The 18,302-nt window shown below is 38.6% G+C and overlaps 1 protein-coding gene across 1 annotated transcript in view; it reads right to left on the minus strand.

Annotated features, from left to right (window-relative positions):
• atp9a (ATPase phospholipid transporting 9A) overlaps nucleotides 1-13,837 on the minus strand; it is a 43,918-nt gene extending 30,081 nt beyond the window's left edge. Inside the window, exons 1-4 of the mRNA XM_088330905.1 lie at nucleotides 13,589-13,837; nucleotides 5,388-5,532; nucleotides 1,534-1,647; nucleotides 1,302-1,410 (exon numbers count right to left, since the gene is read on the minus strand). Of these exons, the coding sequence (XP_088187031.1) occupies nucleotides 1,302-1,410; nucleotides 1,534-1,647; nucleotides 5,388-5,532; nucleotides 13,589-13,656 (436 nt within the window). The 5' untranslated portion in view covers nucleotides 13,657-13,837. The remainder of the gene's footprint in view (nucleotides 1-1,301; nucleotides 1,411-1,533; nucleotides 1,648-5,387; nucleotides 5,533-13,588) is intronic.
• Between the last annotated feature and the right edge of the window lie 4,465 nt (nucleotides 13,838-18,302).

The raw sequence follows: 18,302 nt of genomic DNA on the forward strand, positions 1-18,302 counted from the left end.
ATTGGTTGGTCCAAAAAACTGTCATCCTGTCTTCTGTCAAGCTGGTATATTAACATGCTGAGTGGACGTGAGATAAGCAGTATAGGGGCAATTAAGGCGAATTCCTAAGTACTAGCAGATAACTGCCATAAATCTTTAAATCAAACTAAAGATGACTGTGTCAAAGCATCGTTGTCATCTTTATTTTCCAAACCAAGGATGCAACACAAACAGCGGCCGTGTTATTGGCCTTGATGACCAAACAAAGCCACCGGCTCAGAAGTAATCCCAATTCACTTTACACAGATCTTTGGCATCAAGCAGATCATGCTACATACACATCCATAGATAAGGAAATGCAGTGGGAATGGAATTATTGTGCAGTTAAGAGCTCCTTTGACAAGCACCTGGTGACGCAAGCACACATCATCGCCAACCCATGATTGTGGTGGTCTGGCATGGAGTCCAGAGTAGGGCAAATTATCAGAGACACCAAGCAACGATGTTGAAATAGACTAAGAGCAGATAATGGCGGACAAATCCACCGATAATTTCCGGAGCGACGTAATCAAGGAGAGCATTTCATCGACATTCCACCAAACTGTCTCCTTCGTAGCGTGAAGTCTAAAAACGTTGCAAATGTATTAATTTGTTGCTCCAGAACGTCCGGGTAAAAAAATTTTATCGTTCAACACTAAAAATAATAACAACAATTGCAATATAGTTGTGTTATGCATGATTTGTAAACAGCTATAACTTATTTACACACTATATTTTAATAATCTAAGTGTGGCAAAATATATGATCTGGGGAAAGTCAGACATAAACAAGAGAGAAACAAGAGATTTATAGAAAGTTCATTCATCAATATTGTTTTTCTTCTTCAAACTAACCGTTATTTAGCCAACAGAGTACAGATTTGGGGTGTTGGTTTTGTTAATTTATGCCAAACACAAAATATTTGGTTATTTTGAATTTCAGAAATGCAAAGGAATCTCAATTCATCCCAAAATTCTGATTGAAATACCTCCTCTTGGAAAAAAAACAAACAATGCAAATCTAACCCACTCCTGCCATTAAGCAGCCATTTATCGAACAAAAATTAGTAAGAGCCTTTCCTTAGAAACAAGCATTTTCACAAATCTTCCCAATATTCAACTACTATTTTACCGATTTATATCTACAGACCTTAATTTTCCATAGCAAAATGATGAAAAACAAGGCACACAGCACTTTAATTTGAGACAAGCATCTTGCACTAAACTATTAAAAACATCCCACCAAAACATCCAATATAAAGCATTTATTTCTTTTTCTTTTACCTCTTGTTGACAGCTTGCTGTAGATCTGAGAATTCACCTCTTTGTCTCGAATGTAGCATCTGATTTCATCAACGGCCTCTCGAATAATAGTGATGGTTAAGACCAGACCCTAGATTGAAAATCATGTTACAGTGAAGGCTCATGGAGGTGAAATGTCGATAAATTACATTATCGAATAACATTGTGAGAAAAGTGACTTATTGACCAAGAGAGTCTATGAGGGGCCACATACCAAAGGGACCCAGTATGTGTAAAGGTCACCCAAGCGTAACTCCTCCACAAACTGAGAGCAGGCCAGTAACAAGAAGTACAAGTTGAAGAAGTACTTGAACTGATTGAAAAGCACCTGATGGGGAAAAACACACAGGCTGTCTTTTAAAAATCATAATCACACCATACTAAAATTATGAAGAATGCAACTGTATTTCTATTATCTAAATCAAGTCTGATTGGAAATGGTGAACAGGAATTTTTACTAGCTAGGCTGAAATTACAAGTATAGGCTACAAGGTCTTCTTTGCAACTTGTCACACAAAGGAAAGAGTGAGTTGAAGCTAATTAAATTCACAAATTTTGAATGGGAAGATGGTACGGGACTTCTAACGAGTTTTCTACCTTACAAGACACTAAAAAAACTTAACACACTCACAAAAGGGATGACAAAAAAATAAGAGTAAATGGTAGTTTACACATTCCCACAGATTATCCAGTTATCAAAGAGTTGTTAGAGTAGCATTTTTTAAATCTATAAATCAATATTTGGCGGAGACACATCGATAATTCATAATGTAAAAAATTATTGTCTTTTAGCTCACCGGAACATTGATAAACAAAGTCGTGTCTTCATTATGTTACCAGTCACTGAAATATGTCATTCCACATATCATTGGAAGGCTTTAACTATTGGGATTCAAGATATCATGACTATTTCAAGATATACCCGTCACAGAAACATCCCGACCAGTACAAGACAAGATAATCGGGAAACTATAAAAATGCGATAGCTCACCCAAGCGCTGGGAACTTCTATTCATGACAAAATTCCCCACAAAGTCCAGTGAATCCAACAATGTAAATGTTTCCTCCAAAATACACGATAAAAAAATCCGCCTAAAAGCATGTCTGCTTTGTTGGACATTTCTTATTGTAATGTTTTCTTTTTGCTTGAAGACTCCCCTTATAAACAGACTTGTCAGATTATTTTTAATAGTCCATTAGCATCAGACCTTTTTGTTGACACCGCTTTGCGCCAATTGCAAGATTTATTTTACGGTCCCTAGCCAGTGACAAACTACGAGTGCCAGTTTTAAGAAGAAGAATAAATAAATAAAAAAATATATAATAAAAAAATAAAAAAGACTCATGACCGATTGATTCCGCTTCAAAAATCTTTAGCCAATAGTGACCGATTCAAACGTGGATTGACACATGACATTTCCAAAATAAATATGTCCACATTTAATGTGTGTATTCAAATTAGAGCGAAGGTAAACATGCGCAGAGCCCATTGAGATTAATTTTTACGCACCATTATTATGGGCAGGTGTGCAAAATCATTGATATATTGATAGAAAGAGAAGTCAAACATTTACAACCCTTTCACAATCTCTACAAATTGGCCAAAGTAAAATACACTAATGCAAAATTTTAAGGGCTGTGAACTGTCATCTCCAAATGGGCATGTCAGATTACCAGTGGTCCTCCAACCTATCTGGAAATGCCTAGACCTAGCATTAGAAAAATGTGTAAAATACCAAAACAAGGTAAATTTAACAAGGTACTAGGTAAGGCTTCAAGCTACTGTCACACCTATTTTTCATTCAAGATACCCAGGCTGCACTCTTTGCAGGCGTTTGATTGGGGGGAAAAAACAGGCTTGAGTATAAAAACCTATTTTTGAGCGTTCCAACTCAGATTACTCAATGTTAGTAGCCCTTCCAGCGATTATTTCAGTTTAGGAAAAAACTTCAGAGTGTTACCTTTCAAAAGAGAACAAAACAGTCACAAAACAGTCCATATTCTCCAAACGTTTCTAGAACAGCATCCGGTTTAGTTTGGGTACGTCTAGGATTGGGATTTTAGGCGAATTTTACAGGACCGGTAAGGGGTTAAACAAATCGTTTTCAGATAAATAACTGTACTTAAATCACAGGCTTCATGTGACCAGAGTAGATAATTTAAAAATGTGCCACTTCCTATCTAGGAACAAATAAAACTTCTTCACGCAGACATTTAACACTCAAGTTACACCTTGACTCAGTTCCACTGCCACCAATGTGAGAGATTACTAGCAATACAAAGCCAGTACTAGTATATTGAAGATTCAGTGGAATGTAAGCAGAAAGACCAAAGGCTAAGAGACAGACAGCGATAACAAAAACTAATTGGAAAATAAAATACCAATTTGCATTGCAAAAACATTTTTGCTTTTGTCTTGCTTGGCAAAGGAACAATACCTACTTTAACTACCCTTCGAAACATCCTAAGACAACTGAATATATCAAAGCAAATGTTTACGCAAAACAAAATCACAAAAGTGAAAACAGCACCTGAAGACCCAGTCTATTTCACATCCGAGAAATATACAAACAAATGAGATGTATCACATTTGCATATGAATCATGATTAATACACATAAAAAACACTGGTTTGAAATACAAACCATTAAACAACATTAATAACAAGTACATATTTTAATTGTTCCAAGTTTGGCCAGATAAGTTAACCCCTTAACGTTTCTGTAAAATTCACAATCCAAGACGTACCCAAAGTAAATCGAATGCTGTTCTTGAACCATTTATGAACAGTTTTGGTCTCTTTTGAAAGGCAAGACTCTGAAGTTTTGTCCCGTACTAAAACTTATCACTAAAAGTGCTACTAACATTAAGTAATCTGAGCTAGAACACACAGAAATAGTTTTAGCAAAGTTATTTTCCCCTCACCTGATTTTTGCAATTAAATGCCTGCAGATGAGTGTAACATGAGCATCTTAGCCAGAAAACAGGTTGAACAATAGCTTGAAGCCTTACCTGATACCTTGTCAAATTTGATCACAATCTGAAAAACAAAACATTGTATTTTACACATTTTCCAAGGGTAGGTTTGGACGTTCCCAAAAGTGGCCATTTTGAGACCAACAATTGACAACACTTAAACCCTTGCAAATGTGTATTTTACTTTGGCCAATTTTTTTAGATGTTATGAAAGAGTAGCAAACCTTTGAATTACTTTTCTGCATCTTTATCACTATTGCACGTGAAAATGAATCACTTGTGGCGTTAACCACACTTTTTTGAGGGTCTAATTTGAATACAATCGGGACATCTTCATATTGATTTATTCAACATTTCATTGGCTAACGAATGTGTCAATCATCATTTGAATCGGTCACTATTGGCTAAAGTTATTTGGAGGGAAATGACATGTTGTTCTTTTAATCAATACGGGCCCATATAGGCTCATGCTGGCTGTGGACTGTGAAACAAAGCCTGCAATTGGCCAGAAGTAGAGTCAATCAAAAGTTCAGAGGCCAATAGCCTATAAAAAAATAATTTTACAAGTTTGTTTGTAAATGGGAATTATAGGGCTAAACATACAGCTAGCACAAGGACTGTCCATTGATGCAGAGATGCTTTTAGGCAGTTTTTTTTTTCATCCCTCAACATTATCATGTGTTTTGGAGTAAATATTTTACAAGGTTGATTTCACTAGACTCTCGCTGATGTAAGGAGGCTATGGTTGCATACTATCATCAAATTTGATGGCTGCAGGACGACGTCTTTGGTGAGCTCTGCCGGATTTATAGTTTTCTGGTCTCTTGTTTAAGACTGATTGTAATGTTTCTGTGATAAGTACAAGTATTTAATCTTAGATAGTCAACTGTTAAGGGGTTAAGCATCTGTATTTGGGCCAATTTCTCCTCATTGGTTTTTGACTATGACACTTAACAAGATACAATGTGCCAGACTGAGCTGTTTTTTTTTGTTTTAGGATACAAATACCACTCCCAATTCTGAATTCTAATTGAGGAAATATGTAGGGTTGTTGGTAGAAGTAATGGAGTGTTGACGTCTGAATGAAACTAACCCCAGGCAGGAAGGTGAAGAAGTTGTACTTCTGGTTGTTAATGACATTCCGGGGGTACCTCTGCTCCCGCTTTTCTGGATGGCCGAGCCACACTGTGCGGGGAAGAAAGTCGCACATGCCGCAGCATTTGGACCATGGGCAGCACCTGAGATAAAGGAGGCAAATTGTGATAAAAACCGCAGCGATTTAACAAAATAAGATTCAAAATTGGAAATGTCAAATTTGGCTATCATGCTTAAATACAACACAAAATATGTAAACTTCCACAATTGCAATTTCATTAAGGCAAAAATAAAGTAAATTATTGCCCTAATCCAGGAGTTGGGAAAATATGGCTTGCGAGCTGTACATGGCTATTTCATGATTACATCTCGCTGAGAAGTCTTCTCTGTTCCATTTCCATTTTGATGTATGTGAAGCCGCAACAATATAGTAACCTGAACACTAGGTCCAAAATATAAAGGGCTAAGTTTCAACTAAAGTTTACACTAATGTGTTCTACCAAGAGACCCAGTTCTGGCTGTAGATCTTTAAAGAGTTCTTTATATAGAAATTCTCTAAACAATCTTATGTTCACTGTTGAGACGCTTTCTGATGAAAACCCACAGAACTGTAGAAACTGTAAACACCCGAAAACGTCGGCCAAGCACCCAGAGCAATTTGATTGGATGAGCGGACAAGTTGGGCAGATCTCTGCAAACATAGTCCACTCCCCTAAATACAACCGTATTCTTCTCGTTTGCAATATATTGAGACATTTTTACAGAAGAGCTCCTACATTGTTTTGAAGCCATTCTTTTTTTAAAAAAAATTACGGTCAAAATGAGCATCAACAATCTTAGGTAACTGCAAGAGCGCGAGAGAGAGTGCGAGAGAGAGAAGGAGAAATTTTAAGTGGTATGTTTGTTGATATGGTGCACACACACTCTGACATTCTAATTAGTATTTCATCAATTTTATCAAATCATCAAACGTCACACAGTGAAATGATATGCGCTGAAGAATTATCTCTTTTCTGGGGAGCGGCTTAGGCGGTTTTGTTGAATTTTGTCTTAAAATATATGGTTTTGCTCTTTCTCGCTTTCATGGCTCTTTGAGTTAAAAAGGTTCTTGGCCCTTGTCCTAATCATATGTTTGGAAAAAGACAAGACGAAATAGATCACCATCTAGTAGGGCTGCATAATTACCTGAAATCTAATCAATATTGCGATGTGACATAGTGTGGTTGTGTAATCGCAAGACACTGCGTTTTATTCCAATTATATATATAGTTTTTTGTTTGAGCGATGGGCCAAACAGAATTATCACGGCTTGGTTTTGTAACGTGCTGGCTAATAAGAGGCAAGTGTGTGTTAGGTTGTTCCAAGGGAGCCGTATACTTTTCTAAGGCATTGTATACTGCTCTACAATTGTAGATGAAATATCCATTCCCTCAGCCTATCAATGATCTTTGCTATGTTTCATTTGTTTTAGGATAAAGAGACTTTACTGTAAAACCAAGTGTTTTTTCTTTGATTAGTTTTGGCTGACAGTAAACTTTAAAAAGGTGTTTTGTTAAACAGTTGAACAACTTTTTTGTGAGTGTCAGAGTGCTGACCAAATATTTTAACAAATGCCATCATAAATGTAATGCATTAATTTCAATAAAATGGCTAATCAAATTTTAACGATAAAACGTTAAAAAAAATTGAGACTATGTGAATATTTTAAAATTAAAATTACTGGAAATATTTCAGAAAATGTTCCTTATATGGACTCATAATAGGATTGCAACTAACGACTATTTTATTAGTCGACTAGTCACTGACGATTTGTCGAATTATTAGATTTGATTAAGAAACAATAACAATCAACTTTATGCTAAATGTAGTAGGCTAATGATAATAAACACAAAAAATAAGACAATGAAAAATACATCCAACATTGAACATACTACAGATTCATACAAAAAATAAATAAATACGCTCTACCCAAAACAAATTAGGCACTATGCTCAGTCAGTAGGGGCATAAATTCATGATTAAACCTATGCCCATTTTAGAGACAGACAAATAAATAATAAATTAAAATCAAGTAACATTTTTTTACCCTGTAAATCAAAATCAGGCTCATTACAAGTAATAGAACAGTAAATAAATATAAAAATATTGTGTGTATTTTGTGCAGTGCAGTCAGTCGTCAACGGTAAAGTCTCTAAAAGTACTTAAAGATTCTCAACAGTTTGAAATCAAATGGTTTTAACAATTTTTTATTTTTATTTTTTATTTTTTTAACAGTGGAATTCATTGTCGAGTTTTTCTCCATTTCAGCCCTAATGTATAAGTGGCTAACTTCAAGATTCGCACCCAATGTTCCACGTCACATCTTGAGTTAATGTGTTGCGAGGATGCATCTACACAGACGGTTGAACCAAATGTGCATAAGGAGGGGGGAAAAAAGGAAATTGTGGGCAAATGTGTAACTTTTCCTAAAGTTAAATCCATGCCAACATTCCAAATGAATCAACTCAGTAACCTCATGATTAATTAATAACTACACTGTTATTTATAAACTTGAGCCACAATTAAAATAGGCAGTAAAACGCAATTACAATCAGGACAAAATGATTAGGGAACATATGCTGTACTAAAAACACAATCAACATGTGATCCTCGGATTGCTTCAAGAAATAAAATGCAACGACTAGTCATGTGCAATTCTGACGCAGTCTGATCGTGGTAAACCTCCCTTGTCAATTAACTCACAAGGTTCATGTTGGCTTTCCTGTCATATAAGGAAAGAAATTAGTGCATGAAACCAGAACAGAAATCTGTATGACAATGGCACTTATGGTTGCGCATTTGAAGCAACATTGCCTGCCGACGCTGCAAAACTCACTTAACAATTAAAGTGCTTTAGATTCTACCGTGTTAGTGTCTGAAGTTTTATTTAGACAACTATTTCATTTAGAACAGGCTATAACAGAGTTTTCCTGTACATCGGGTATACATACAGTATTTCATGTAGAACCCTGTTGTTAAAAAAAACATATAACTCATCTACAGCATTTGTTACGCGTAGGTTCACAGTTGAAGTTCATTCACAAATATTTTCTTTTAAAACGTGATTTACATATCAAATAAGAGACTTGTTTATTTTCCCTTCACATTCTACTTGTAGTTTTTCCCCCAAAATATCTGATATAGGCCTCAGATCCAACCTTGCATTTTGTGATCCGTTGCATCTGTACTGTTAAACCCCAAATACAAAATGAGTTGCCTATAGGTCTGTTCTCAAAACGAGTTACCCTGGATGGGACACTGTGATTCACTAACAAGACCCAAAGTAAGAACAAATGTAAACATTTATCTATCCAAATTAAGAATAGAGGTGGGCAAATTAAAATAAATATAAAAGGATTTGCTGGTAACCAGTTAGGTTGTCCCCTGTTTTGCATACAGCAAAAAAACAAAGTGCATTAAATAAAAAGAGCACATATAGCTCTTAGGAGGCAAGTGGCTCTCTTTCGCTTTTGCAAAAATGATTAAAAATTGAAAAAGATGAGAGAGGAAATATATGCCTCTTTTAGTATGGTTTTGGTCGGACAAAAAACATGACACAAAAAACGTTAACATGTGCAGAATAAATACTACATTTTAACTACTTCTGCACATTTTCCTTAGGCTTGTTTTCCTCTCTTCTGTGTTCCCTTCTAAAGGGGCAGGATCACAATACAACCTCTCGCTACAACCCTAATTTCAACACAGAAGTCACAGGTTAGAATACAATCTTGACATTTTTTTATAATTAACAAAGTCGCTGTTTATATTAAGTGATTTCTGATTATTGTCAGTATCCATTTTGAAGGATATTTAGAGATGTTATTTGTGTTTTGTTGCTCAGGCCCAAGTATGGGTACATTGTTTTGGTATCAAAAGAGAGAGTAGAGCATCGATGCAGCTGCATTTCACCCATGGACTGACTTGTGACAATTGCATGGAAATCAAACTTAAAATATATTAATTTGACTTTAGCTTTATAGAGGCTGCCATTTTATTTCTATGAATGTGTGCTGTGTTTTATTGCACTGTTTTTAGCCCGGTTAAGTGGCACATTATACTTGTTCCATTACGTTGTGTTTTTTTTTTTTCAAATCCTCAAAATAAAAATGACATCAAATACATTATTAGTTTATTGTATTACTTCAATCTTATCAAACCAAGCGAAACATAATGTAATTCATTAAAATTTGTTATGAAGTTAAACTCGAGGCAGTATCATAAACCGGGTAGTCACGTGGTGCATCATTCTCTACAGCACATATGTCAGAGTCAAGGCCCGCGGGCCACATTAGGCCCGCGAGAGGGTTTTACCTGGCCCGCGTGACGATATCAATATATTATTAGATCCGGCCCGCAGGCCGCTGCAAGCCAGCAGTACGCATGAATACTACATTTCCCACAATGCAACGGGGACGCGCCGAGCGGGAGCAAAGCGGGAGGCGGTTTGATTTATTCAGCAGTCGATCAGCAGCAGTCATTAGCATAACAGCAAAAATTAGCCCACAGATACCCATCAACAATGGCTAAACGGAAGGTGGACACTGAAAACCGGGGCTTTCAAACAAGGTGGGAGTTGGAGTACATGTTCACGGAGGTAGCTGGAAAACCTGTGTGTCTGCTATGTGGAGAAAGTGTGGCGGTGATGAAAGAGCATAATATTAGACGGCATCATGAAACAAAACACACGCCTCAAACAAGTAATGTAGAGTTGTAGTAATACAGTACTGTATATAAATGTATGTAAATACAGTAATAATACAGTAATGTTTCCTGTGCAATTACACATTTGAAGTTTTTACTCTGTTCAAGTTTAAAAGTTAAATATGCACATAAAGAAGGTCTTGTTTTTTGTTGTTCCCCTCGGGAATTTTAAAGCTTTATTGTCTATGTTGACTATGTTGTTTTTGTTTGCCGACTCTGTCCTGGGAGTGTTTCTTGTTTTTCGGCTTTTCATGGAAAATAGATCTTGATGTGGACAACAGTCTTTTGATAAAATTGTCTCCTATTTAGCAGAGAAAATGACTTTTGATTGTTATTATTTGTTAATCAGTAATTCCTTTTTTTCACACTAACCCAGAGAAAGCACAGAAAGGAAAGTCAGTGTACATTTGAGCAGGACAGATGAGGTCCAGTGTGTTGATTGCTATTGGTTTTAAGTAACAAGAGATTTTTGCACTTTATTTTATTGTATTTCGAGGCAATATTTCTTTTTAATAATTTCAGATGATTGAATGATAGAAAATGGTTATGAGTTGTTGTTATGAGTTTTTTATATAAAGGACATTTGTATTTTGTGCCTGCTAAAATTAAAAATGACTGACAGAGTCATAAGAAAATATTGCTTTATTTATCCAATCATATTGTAATATATTTGTTGTGTTTCCAGTAGGTTAAATCTTGGTTTCAGTAAAGATTGGACAGTCCGGCCCTCGGCTTGTAGCCAAATGTTTTATTTGGCCCTCCATCCATTTGACTTTGACACCCCTGCTCTACAGGATAAACTGCATCCAACTTAGTCGTTTTGATAGTATGCCAAAAATAGATACTTACAGGATGTGTTGCATTGGAATATTTAAGTAGGTGTCTATGTACCTTATTTTAAAAAAAAATATTTATTTTTAAAGAACCATTTCATTTAGTTATCCATCTAGTTATTCATACATATAAGTACATAAAAAAACATAGATACAAACATTTACAAAACGCAAAGTCCTTTAAAAGAAAAACTGCCTTTGAGCCTTTAATAGGTTACAAATGCAAAGGGCGTAATGTAATCACCACGAAGAACGGTGAGACTTTTGGTGTTTTCTTGCTGGTTTTGACCATGCTCTCGAAGCTAAATGCAATTGACAAGGAACCACAAATTTAGAAGAGGGGCTGATCATTGCTGGGTGTTGTGAAAGGCCCAGGCAGGCCATGAAAGTAGGCACGTTATCATTTCCCAATCCCCTTTTCAAACCCCCTAGTGTTTGGGTCCACCAAGTCATCAGCTTGCAGTATGGTAGACTATAATGTAAACTCATCCGACTATCTAGTCTTCACCCTGTAGCGGCTTATCTCAAAGATGAATGACTTACAGATGGAAGTCAGGGACTTACGATCTTGCACCCAAGAAGAGAACTATGGAGGCTGCCGGTCTTTTTCCACAGGGAATTGTCAGCGGAGTCCAAAAGTGTGAGGTGAAGGCCTACGGATCTGTGAACGTTGTGGTGTTGGCTGCATTACCACCTCCAGCAACTACTGGGTGCACAACCGCCCGGCCAGACACTCTCCCAAGAAGGCAAATTAAAGCTTGGGAAGATTTTAAGGTTGCTGTGCAGGACTGTATGGATGGCTGACAAGGGACTGATCACTCAGGCAGTGGTCCCCACTGTATTGGTGCCTGACCTCCTAGCACAACTGCATGGCACAGCGCTCACAGCCCATCAGTCATTTGAGCAAGTTGTAGCACGTGCTAGAGGTGTGTGTTATTAACCCACAACAGACAATGACATCAGAGCCTGGTCAATGGACAAAAGCCCTAGTTCCTCAACATGCAGACTTGGCATGTGGAGAGGACTTCCCAATGTGTTGCAGCCATCATACTAGAGTTACCCCCTACAGCCAAGGGCAACTGTTATGTGTTGGTTGTGGAAGACTCTGGTGGGGGACACTCACACCGTGCACAGAAGAACTGGGCCTGAGTTTATCACCTGCAGGGGAGTCAGTCGACCATCACGACTTCCTGCCTGGTTATGTTTGCGAGTGATGTTTTACCTGTCAATTATGTTAAGCCCACTTTTGTTTTTTTGCTTTTCTTTTTTTAAAGAACAAATATTTCTATTGTTTTACAGTTTTCGCTTTACTTCGTGTAAATGAGAAGTTATTTTAGTTGGGGGGAAGCATGAAGGCGCAAAAAATGAAGCACTGTTGAATGACGTGAGCGGGTTGACGACTGTCTGTGCCCGCGGGAAATTAAAGTCTGAGTGTTGTGTTTTCCAAAGAAGCCGTACATGTTCTGTAATTTTTCTACACCGAGGAATGAACAAGTTCCCTCCCCAAAACGACACATCAGTACACACGCCGCTGCCTGTCAATGCAAAGATCAGGCTCATCTCTGAAGAGCGGGATTATGCTATACACTGAAAAAATAACAGCAACCAGCTGATGAAGGTACTGTATCAGAGTCAGATCATGGTGCTTCTCCTGCTACTAGTAACTATGGAAAACAATACTGTTTCATATCGGGGAGTAGACCTCTATCCCAAAAATACAGCTCGGAGAGAGATGGGCGCCGCCTGGCTATACTTGCCCAAGACTCACCACAGGAAGTGATACTCCTACAACCTAGGTGGTTAAGGGATCCGTGAAGTCAAGTCATGTTTATTTGTATAGCCCTTAATCACAAGGAGTCTCCAAGGACTGCACAGACCACAGATTATTGCAAACCATCCCCTGATGTAAAACCTACATGAGGGCAAGGAAAAACTCAAAAACCTCAACATGAGGAAAATCAAGAAACCTCGAGAAGGGACCGCACATGAAGTAACCCCCCCTTCCAGGATGACCAGGCTGCAGATGCCAAGATATAGATAATCAACAAATAAAGCAAAAGCCTTTGGGAGCGATTTATTATTTAGTTAACATTGTGACGAACGTCAAGAGATCAATGCTAGGATCTGTCAATGGTGAATTAATTGGGCTCGTTTTGGCACCACTGACAAATGTCTTGACCAATTTCTACAAGGCCCGATCCTTTTATTAATGTTTGTATTGTTTATAAATAAAGCAATGTTAGCAAACTTGGTGTAAAAAAAAAATCACAATCTGTTTAATAAAAACATCACCTAGGGGGCTTCGTGTGGCAGCGTTTGACTAACGACTTGGCAAATATTGAAGTAGTCTTCCAGTGCACTTGCTGCACGCAGTCTCCGGAACAAGGATGGAAGCTAAGGCTAAAGCTAGCTGCTAAACCGCCCCCGTTGAACAACAACACTCGAGTATACATAAACACAACAATATATACATAGCGTATACAACTAATCGTTTGTTTAACTCGCTGACGTTTTAAGACAAAGCAGCCATTCGTTTGTAAGGAATGTGAAGGTGCCTGAAGAGCAAAAAAAAACGCCACGGCTGCTAAAATAAACGCGTTTGCCAGTTAGAAGAGCCTTGCCTCACCCATTTCTGTGTTTGCTGTTGTTTCTCTTTGGCCGCCGGACGGGCTGCAGGGGGATGTTGTCTGTCATTCCGGAGAAGAGCCCCGCACACAGCCTGGCTGGGGCGGTTCTGACTTGGGAGCTTCTGGGCGGAGGCTGTCACGTCGCCCGGTGCTGCGGACAGAGAGCCCGGTGGGACACAATAAACACAAAATGGGCGAGGATTCAAAACAAAGGTCTTGCTCTGGATAAACTGAGAGAGGTGGCTTGAAGCTTTATTCTGATTGTTTGCAGGTGCACATAATAATGGGATGAACATCTCGAAACCTCATCTCATTAGCTGCACCGCTTATCCTCAGTAGGGTCGCGGGGGTGCTGGAGCCCATCCCAGCAATCATCAGGCAGTGGGCAGGGGACACCCTGAACTGGTTGCCAGCCAATCGCAGGGCACTCAGGGACAGACAACTCGATCGCTCATTCACACCTAAGGACAATTTGGACCAGCCAATCCACCTGAAATGCATGTCTTTGGAATGTGGGAGGAAACCGGAGTGCCCGGAGGAAACCCACGCAAGCACGGGAGAACATGCAAACTCCGCACAGTAAGTCCGGTAGCTGGATTTGAACCCACACAGGAGGTTCCCAAGACCTTAGAACTGTGCCGCACACGCACTAACCACTGCACCGCCATGCTGCCAGATCTCGAAACTTGATTCCTATAACATACATATGCATTTTTAGATTAATTAAAAAGGGCTCAGCTAGCACGGCTGCGCGGTGGTTAGCACATGTGCGGCACAGTTCTGAGGTCATGGGTTCAAATCCAGCTACCAACCTTCCTGTGTGGAGTTTGCATGTTCTCCCCGTTCTTGGGTGGGTTTCCTCCGGGCACTCCGGTTTCTTCCCACATTCCAAAAACATGCATGTCAGGTTAAATGGCCAGTCCAAATTGTCCTTAGGTGTGCCTGAGCGAGTGAGTTGTCTGTATGCCCTGCAACTGGCTGGCAACCAGTTCAGGGTGTCCCCTGACCAGCCGGAGATGGCTGGGATGGGCTCCAGCACCCCCGCGACCCTACTGAGGATAAGCGGTGCAGATAATGGATGGATAGATGGAAAAAAGGACACTAAGTATGTTGTTACCATAACATAGGTTTTCCAGCTATATTAAGTTTATTATTCAATCATCAAATCATTACTTTGATAATCACATTAATTATTTTAGTCGTTGTAAATGCACATCATATTTATCCACATATTTTAGTGACGTGCTGAGTGTATTCTTTCATATACAGTGGCTTGCGAAATTATTTGGCCCCCTTGAACTTTGTGACCTTTTGCCACATTTCAGACTTCAAACATAAAAATATAAAAGTGTAATTTCTTGTGAAGCATCAACAATAAGTGGGACACAATCATGAAGTGGAACACACTTTATTGGATATTTTAAACCTTTCTAACAAATAAAAACGAAAAAGTGGGTGTGCAAAATTATTCAGCCCCTTTACTTTCAGTGCAGCAAACTCTGTCCAGAAGTTCAGTAAGGATCTCTGAATGATTCATCGTTGATCTAAATGACTAACGATGATAAATGGAATCCACCTGTGTGTAATCAAGTCTCTGTATGAATGCACCTGCACTGTGATAGTCTCAGGGGTCTGTTTAAAGCGCTGAGAGTATCATGAAGAATGAGGAACAAACCAGGCAGGTCCGAGATACTGTTGTAGAGAAGTTTAAAGCTGGATTTAGATACAAAAAATTTTCCCAAGCTTTAAACATCCCGAGGAGCAGTGTGCAAGCAATAATATTGAAATGGAAGGTGTATCAGACCACTGCAAATCTAACCAAGATCGGGCCGTAAACTTTCAGCTCATACAAGGAGAAAACTGATCAGAGATGCAGAGGTCTACAGCTGAGGTGGGAGAATCTGTCCATAGGACAACAATCAGTCGTGTACTGTACAAATCTGGCCTTAATGGAAGAGTGGCAAGAAGGAAGCCATTTCTTCAAGATGTCCATAAAAAGTGTTGTTTAAAGTTTGCCACAAGCCACCTGGGAGACACCAAACATGTGGAAGAAGGTGCTCTGGTCAGATGAGACCAAAATCGAACTTTTTGGCAACAATGCAAAACGTTGTTTGGCGTAAAAGCAGCACAGCTCATCACCCTCAACACACCACCCCAACAGTCAAACATGGTAGAACGCAGCTCCATCAGTGGGTCTTGAGTGCACTCTGATTTTATCTTTATTTTGAAACTTTGTAATAAATGTCTTCAACTGCATTGCTTCTCTCCAGCTCTATTTTTTCAAAGTAGGAATACTCGGTCTGGTCCCAGAAAATAACGAGACATCGGAATGGCCTTTTGCCTTCAGCATTTAAAGCGTTCATGGCCTAAAAAGGTGAGAAGGCTGTGGAGGAAAAACAGTTTTTAAGTACACTTGGCACTCCTAATTTTTATTAAAATCGGTGTTACATTTTGTTTGACTTTTTCTCAGCTCAAACTAATTTGGACATGACAAATGTTGTTGAGTACATTCAGATTCAGATTCAGATCTACTTTATTGTCATTCTAGTACACGTGTATACAGAACGAAATGTTGATACATCTGACCCGCACAGTTTCCTTGAATGTACAGATATAAGTAAAAGTTGTATTGTATTATGGCTACGTATAGTATTTTACCATAGTGCCGATAGTGCAAGAGGAGTAGCTAACCAGATGGCGAAAACATGTGGCCATGATTGAAATCCTTTATTTTCAACTATGAACACAATGTGTGTGTGGTTTGTGGATCCCTTAACCACTAGGGTCGGAAGGGGCACCATTTCCTGTGGTGTGTCTTGGACAAGCGCAGCCTGGTGGCGCCCGTCCCTCTCCAGGACAAAACAAACATCAATTTTACATTGATTTTTTTTTCAATGTTCTTCAAAGTCCGATTCATCATCAGATAACCCAAAAAGTTGTTTCCCTCGAATTTTTGTTTTCTCCATTCTCTAACTTTTGTATCTGTTCGCGAGAATAAAAATTGTGTGATGAGAAAAATCTTACACACAAATAAAGTACAAATACAAACGCCTGATTCACTCTGGGAAATCTCACAATACCCTCCCCACCTCAAAACATTTTCTCCTCCTATTTATACAATTTACGTAAGTTACCCTTTTTGGCATAAAAATAATGAATTTCTCGTAAGGTTGAGAGATTTTCATGCCTGTATACAACATATTACAATTTTGACAATAATTTCAAATTATTAATATTTCCATTAAGTACAACTACAAGTATAATATAATTTTATGAACATGTAGGTCTACTGTACTATATAGAACATGATTTAACAGAATGGCCGAATGTACAAATTATATAGTTGAATTTCCTCATAAATTAGCTTTTATAGCTCAGATAAAATAGCAGATCTGTCAACCTTAATTGCTTCCCTTTTTGAAGGAGGGGTGTGTCATTTGAGGTATCTTAAAAAGTTAAAAATAGAATATATATTTTTTCATGTGATAACAATGCCCCACTGAGTTCGAAGAGCCCTTATACTTTTCCCATCATGTTTATCTGCTTTTATCTTTTGGAGAAAGTGTTCAAGGCGGAACACATTAAGAAGCAGAGATAGCAGAGATGGGAGGAAGAGGGGCAGAGAGTGATTTCATGCTCATCCCTGCTGTTTTTTTTTGTAGCATGGAAATGGTGAGAGTAAGGAAGGCCTGTTTTCAAATACGTCCAACCCAAACACCCCAAAAGACGAAGAGGTATTTTGAGCGTGTCGAATAAATGCATGCACAACATAAGGAGTTTAACAAACAATGCAATGATGACAAAAGCCAGGAGCTGACAGCAGCAAGTAACACAGGTAAAAATTCCGTACACCAGGTTTAATGATTGCAATTTCGCTTAAGCGATAATAAACCTTACAAACACATAGTGGCACCTATTTACTCACACTAAAAGATTGTAAAAAAAACAAAAAACCAGATAATTTATGTTAAATAATATTTGCTAGTGTACATTGACCATGTTAGATTTCTACAATCAAGTTGTCGTCTGCTGCCAGTTAACAAGACAATCTGGATTAGAGCTGAAATGGGCAAAAAAACAAAAACCCTTAAATCTTTTTCTCCCTGTACAAAAAATATACGGCATACAAAATCATTAATTAGAAAAATATACAATACGAGGAAAACATCTAAGTTGATAGGTATGCGATTGGTAAGCGTCTAAGCTTAAATGACAAGAGTGCAAACAAAGTCAACCCTATAATGGGTCCGGGATGCACGGCATTCTTTTAAAAACATCCATTATCTGTACCGCTCATCCTCAGTAGGGTCGTGGGGGTGCTGGAGCCCATAGCAGCCATCTTCGGGCAGTGGGCAGGGGACACCCTGCCAAGCAGTCGCAGGGCACACGGGGACAGACAATTCGCTCGCTCATTAACACCTAGGGACAATTTGGACCGGCCAATCAACCTGACGTGCATGTTTTTGGAATGTGGGAGGAAACCGGAGTGCCCGGAGGAAACCCACGCAAGCACGGAGAGAACATGCAAACTCCGCACAGGAAGGTTGGTAGCTGGATTTGAACCCATGACCTCAGAACTGTGCCGCACACGCGCTAACCACCCCGCCTCCTTCTTTTAGAAAGAATATTTTTTAATTTTTTTTTTCAAATCCACTGTCAGGACTCAAAATAATTTCCTTTTCAAGTTTTATTAATAAATGAGTGACAATTGAA

This window comes from Urocampus carinirostris, chromosome 3 (assembly GCF_059441175.1).
Source record: "Urocampus carinirostris isolate Australia breed hairy pipefish chromosome 3, RoL_Ucar_1.0, whole genome shotgun sequence".
Classification (NCBI taxonomy): Eukaryota; Metazoa; Chordata; class Actinopteri; order Syngnathiformes; family Syngnathidae; genus Urocampus; species Urocampus carinirostris.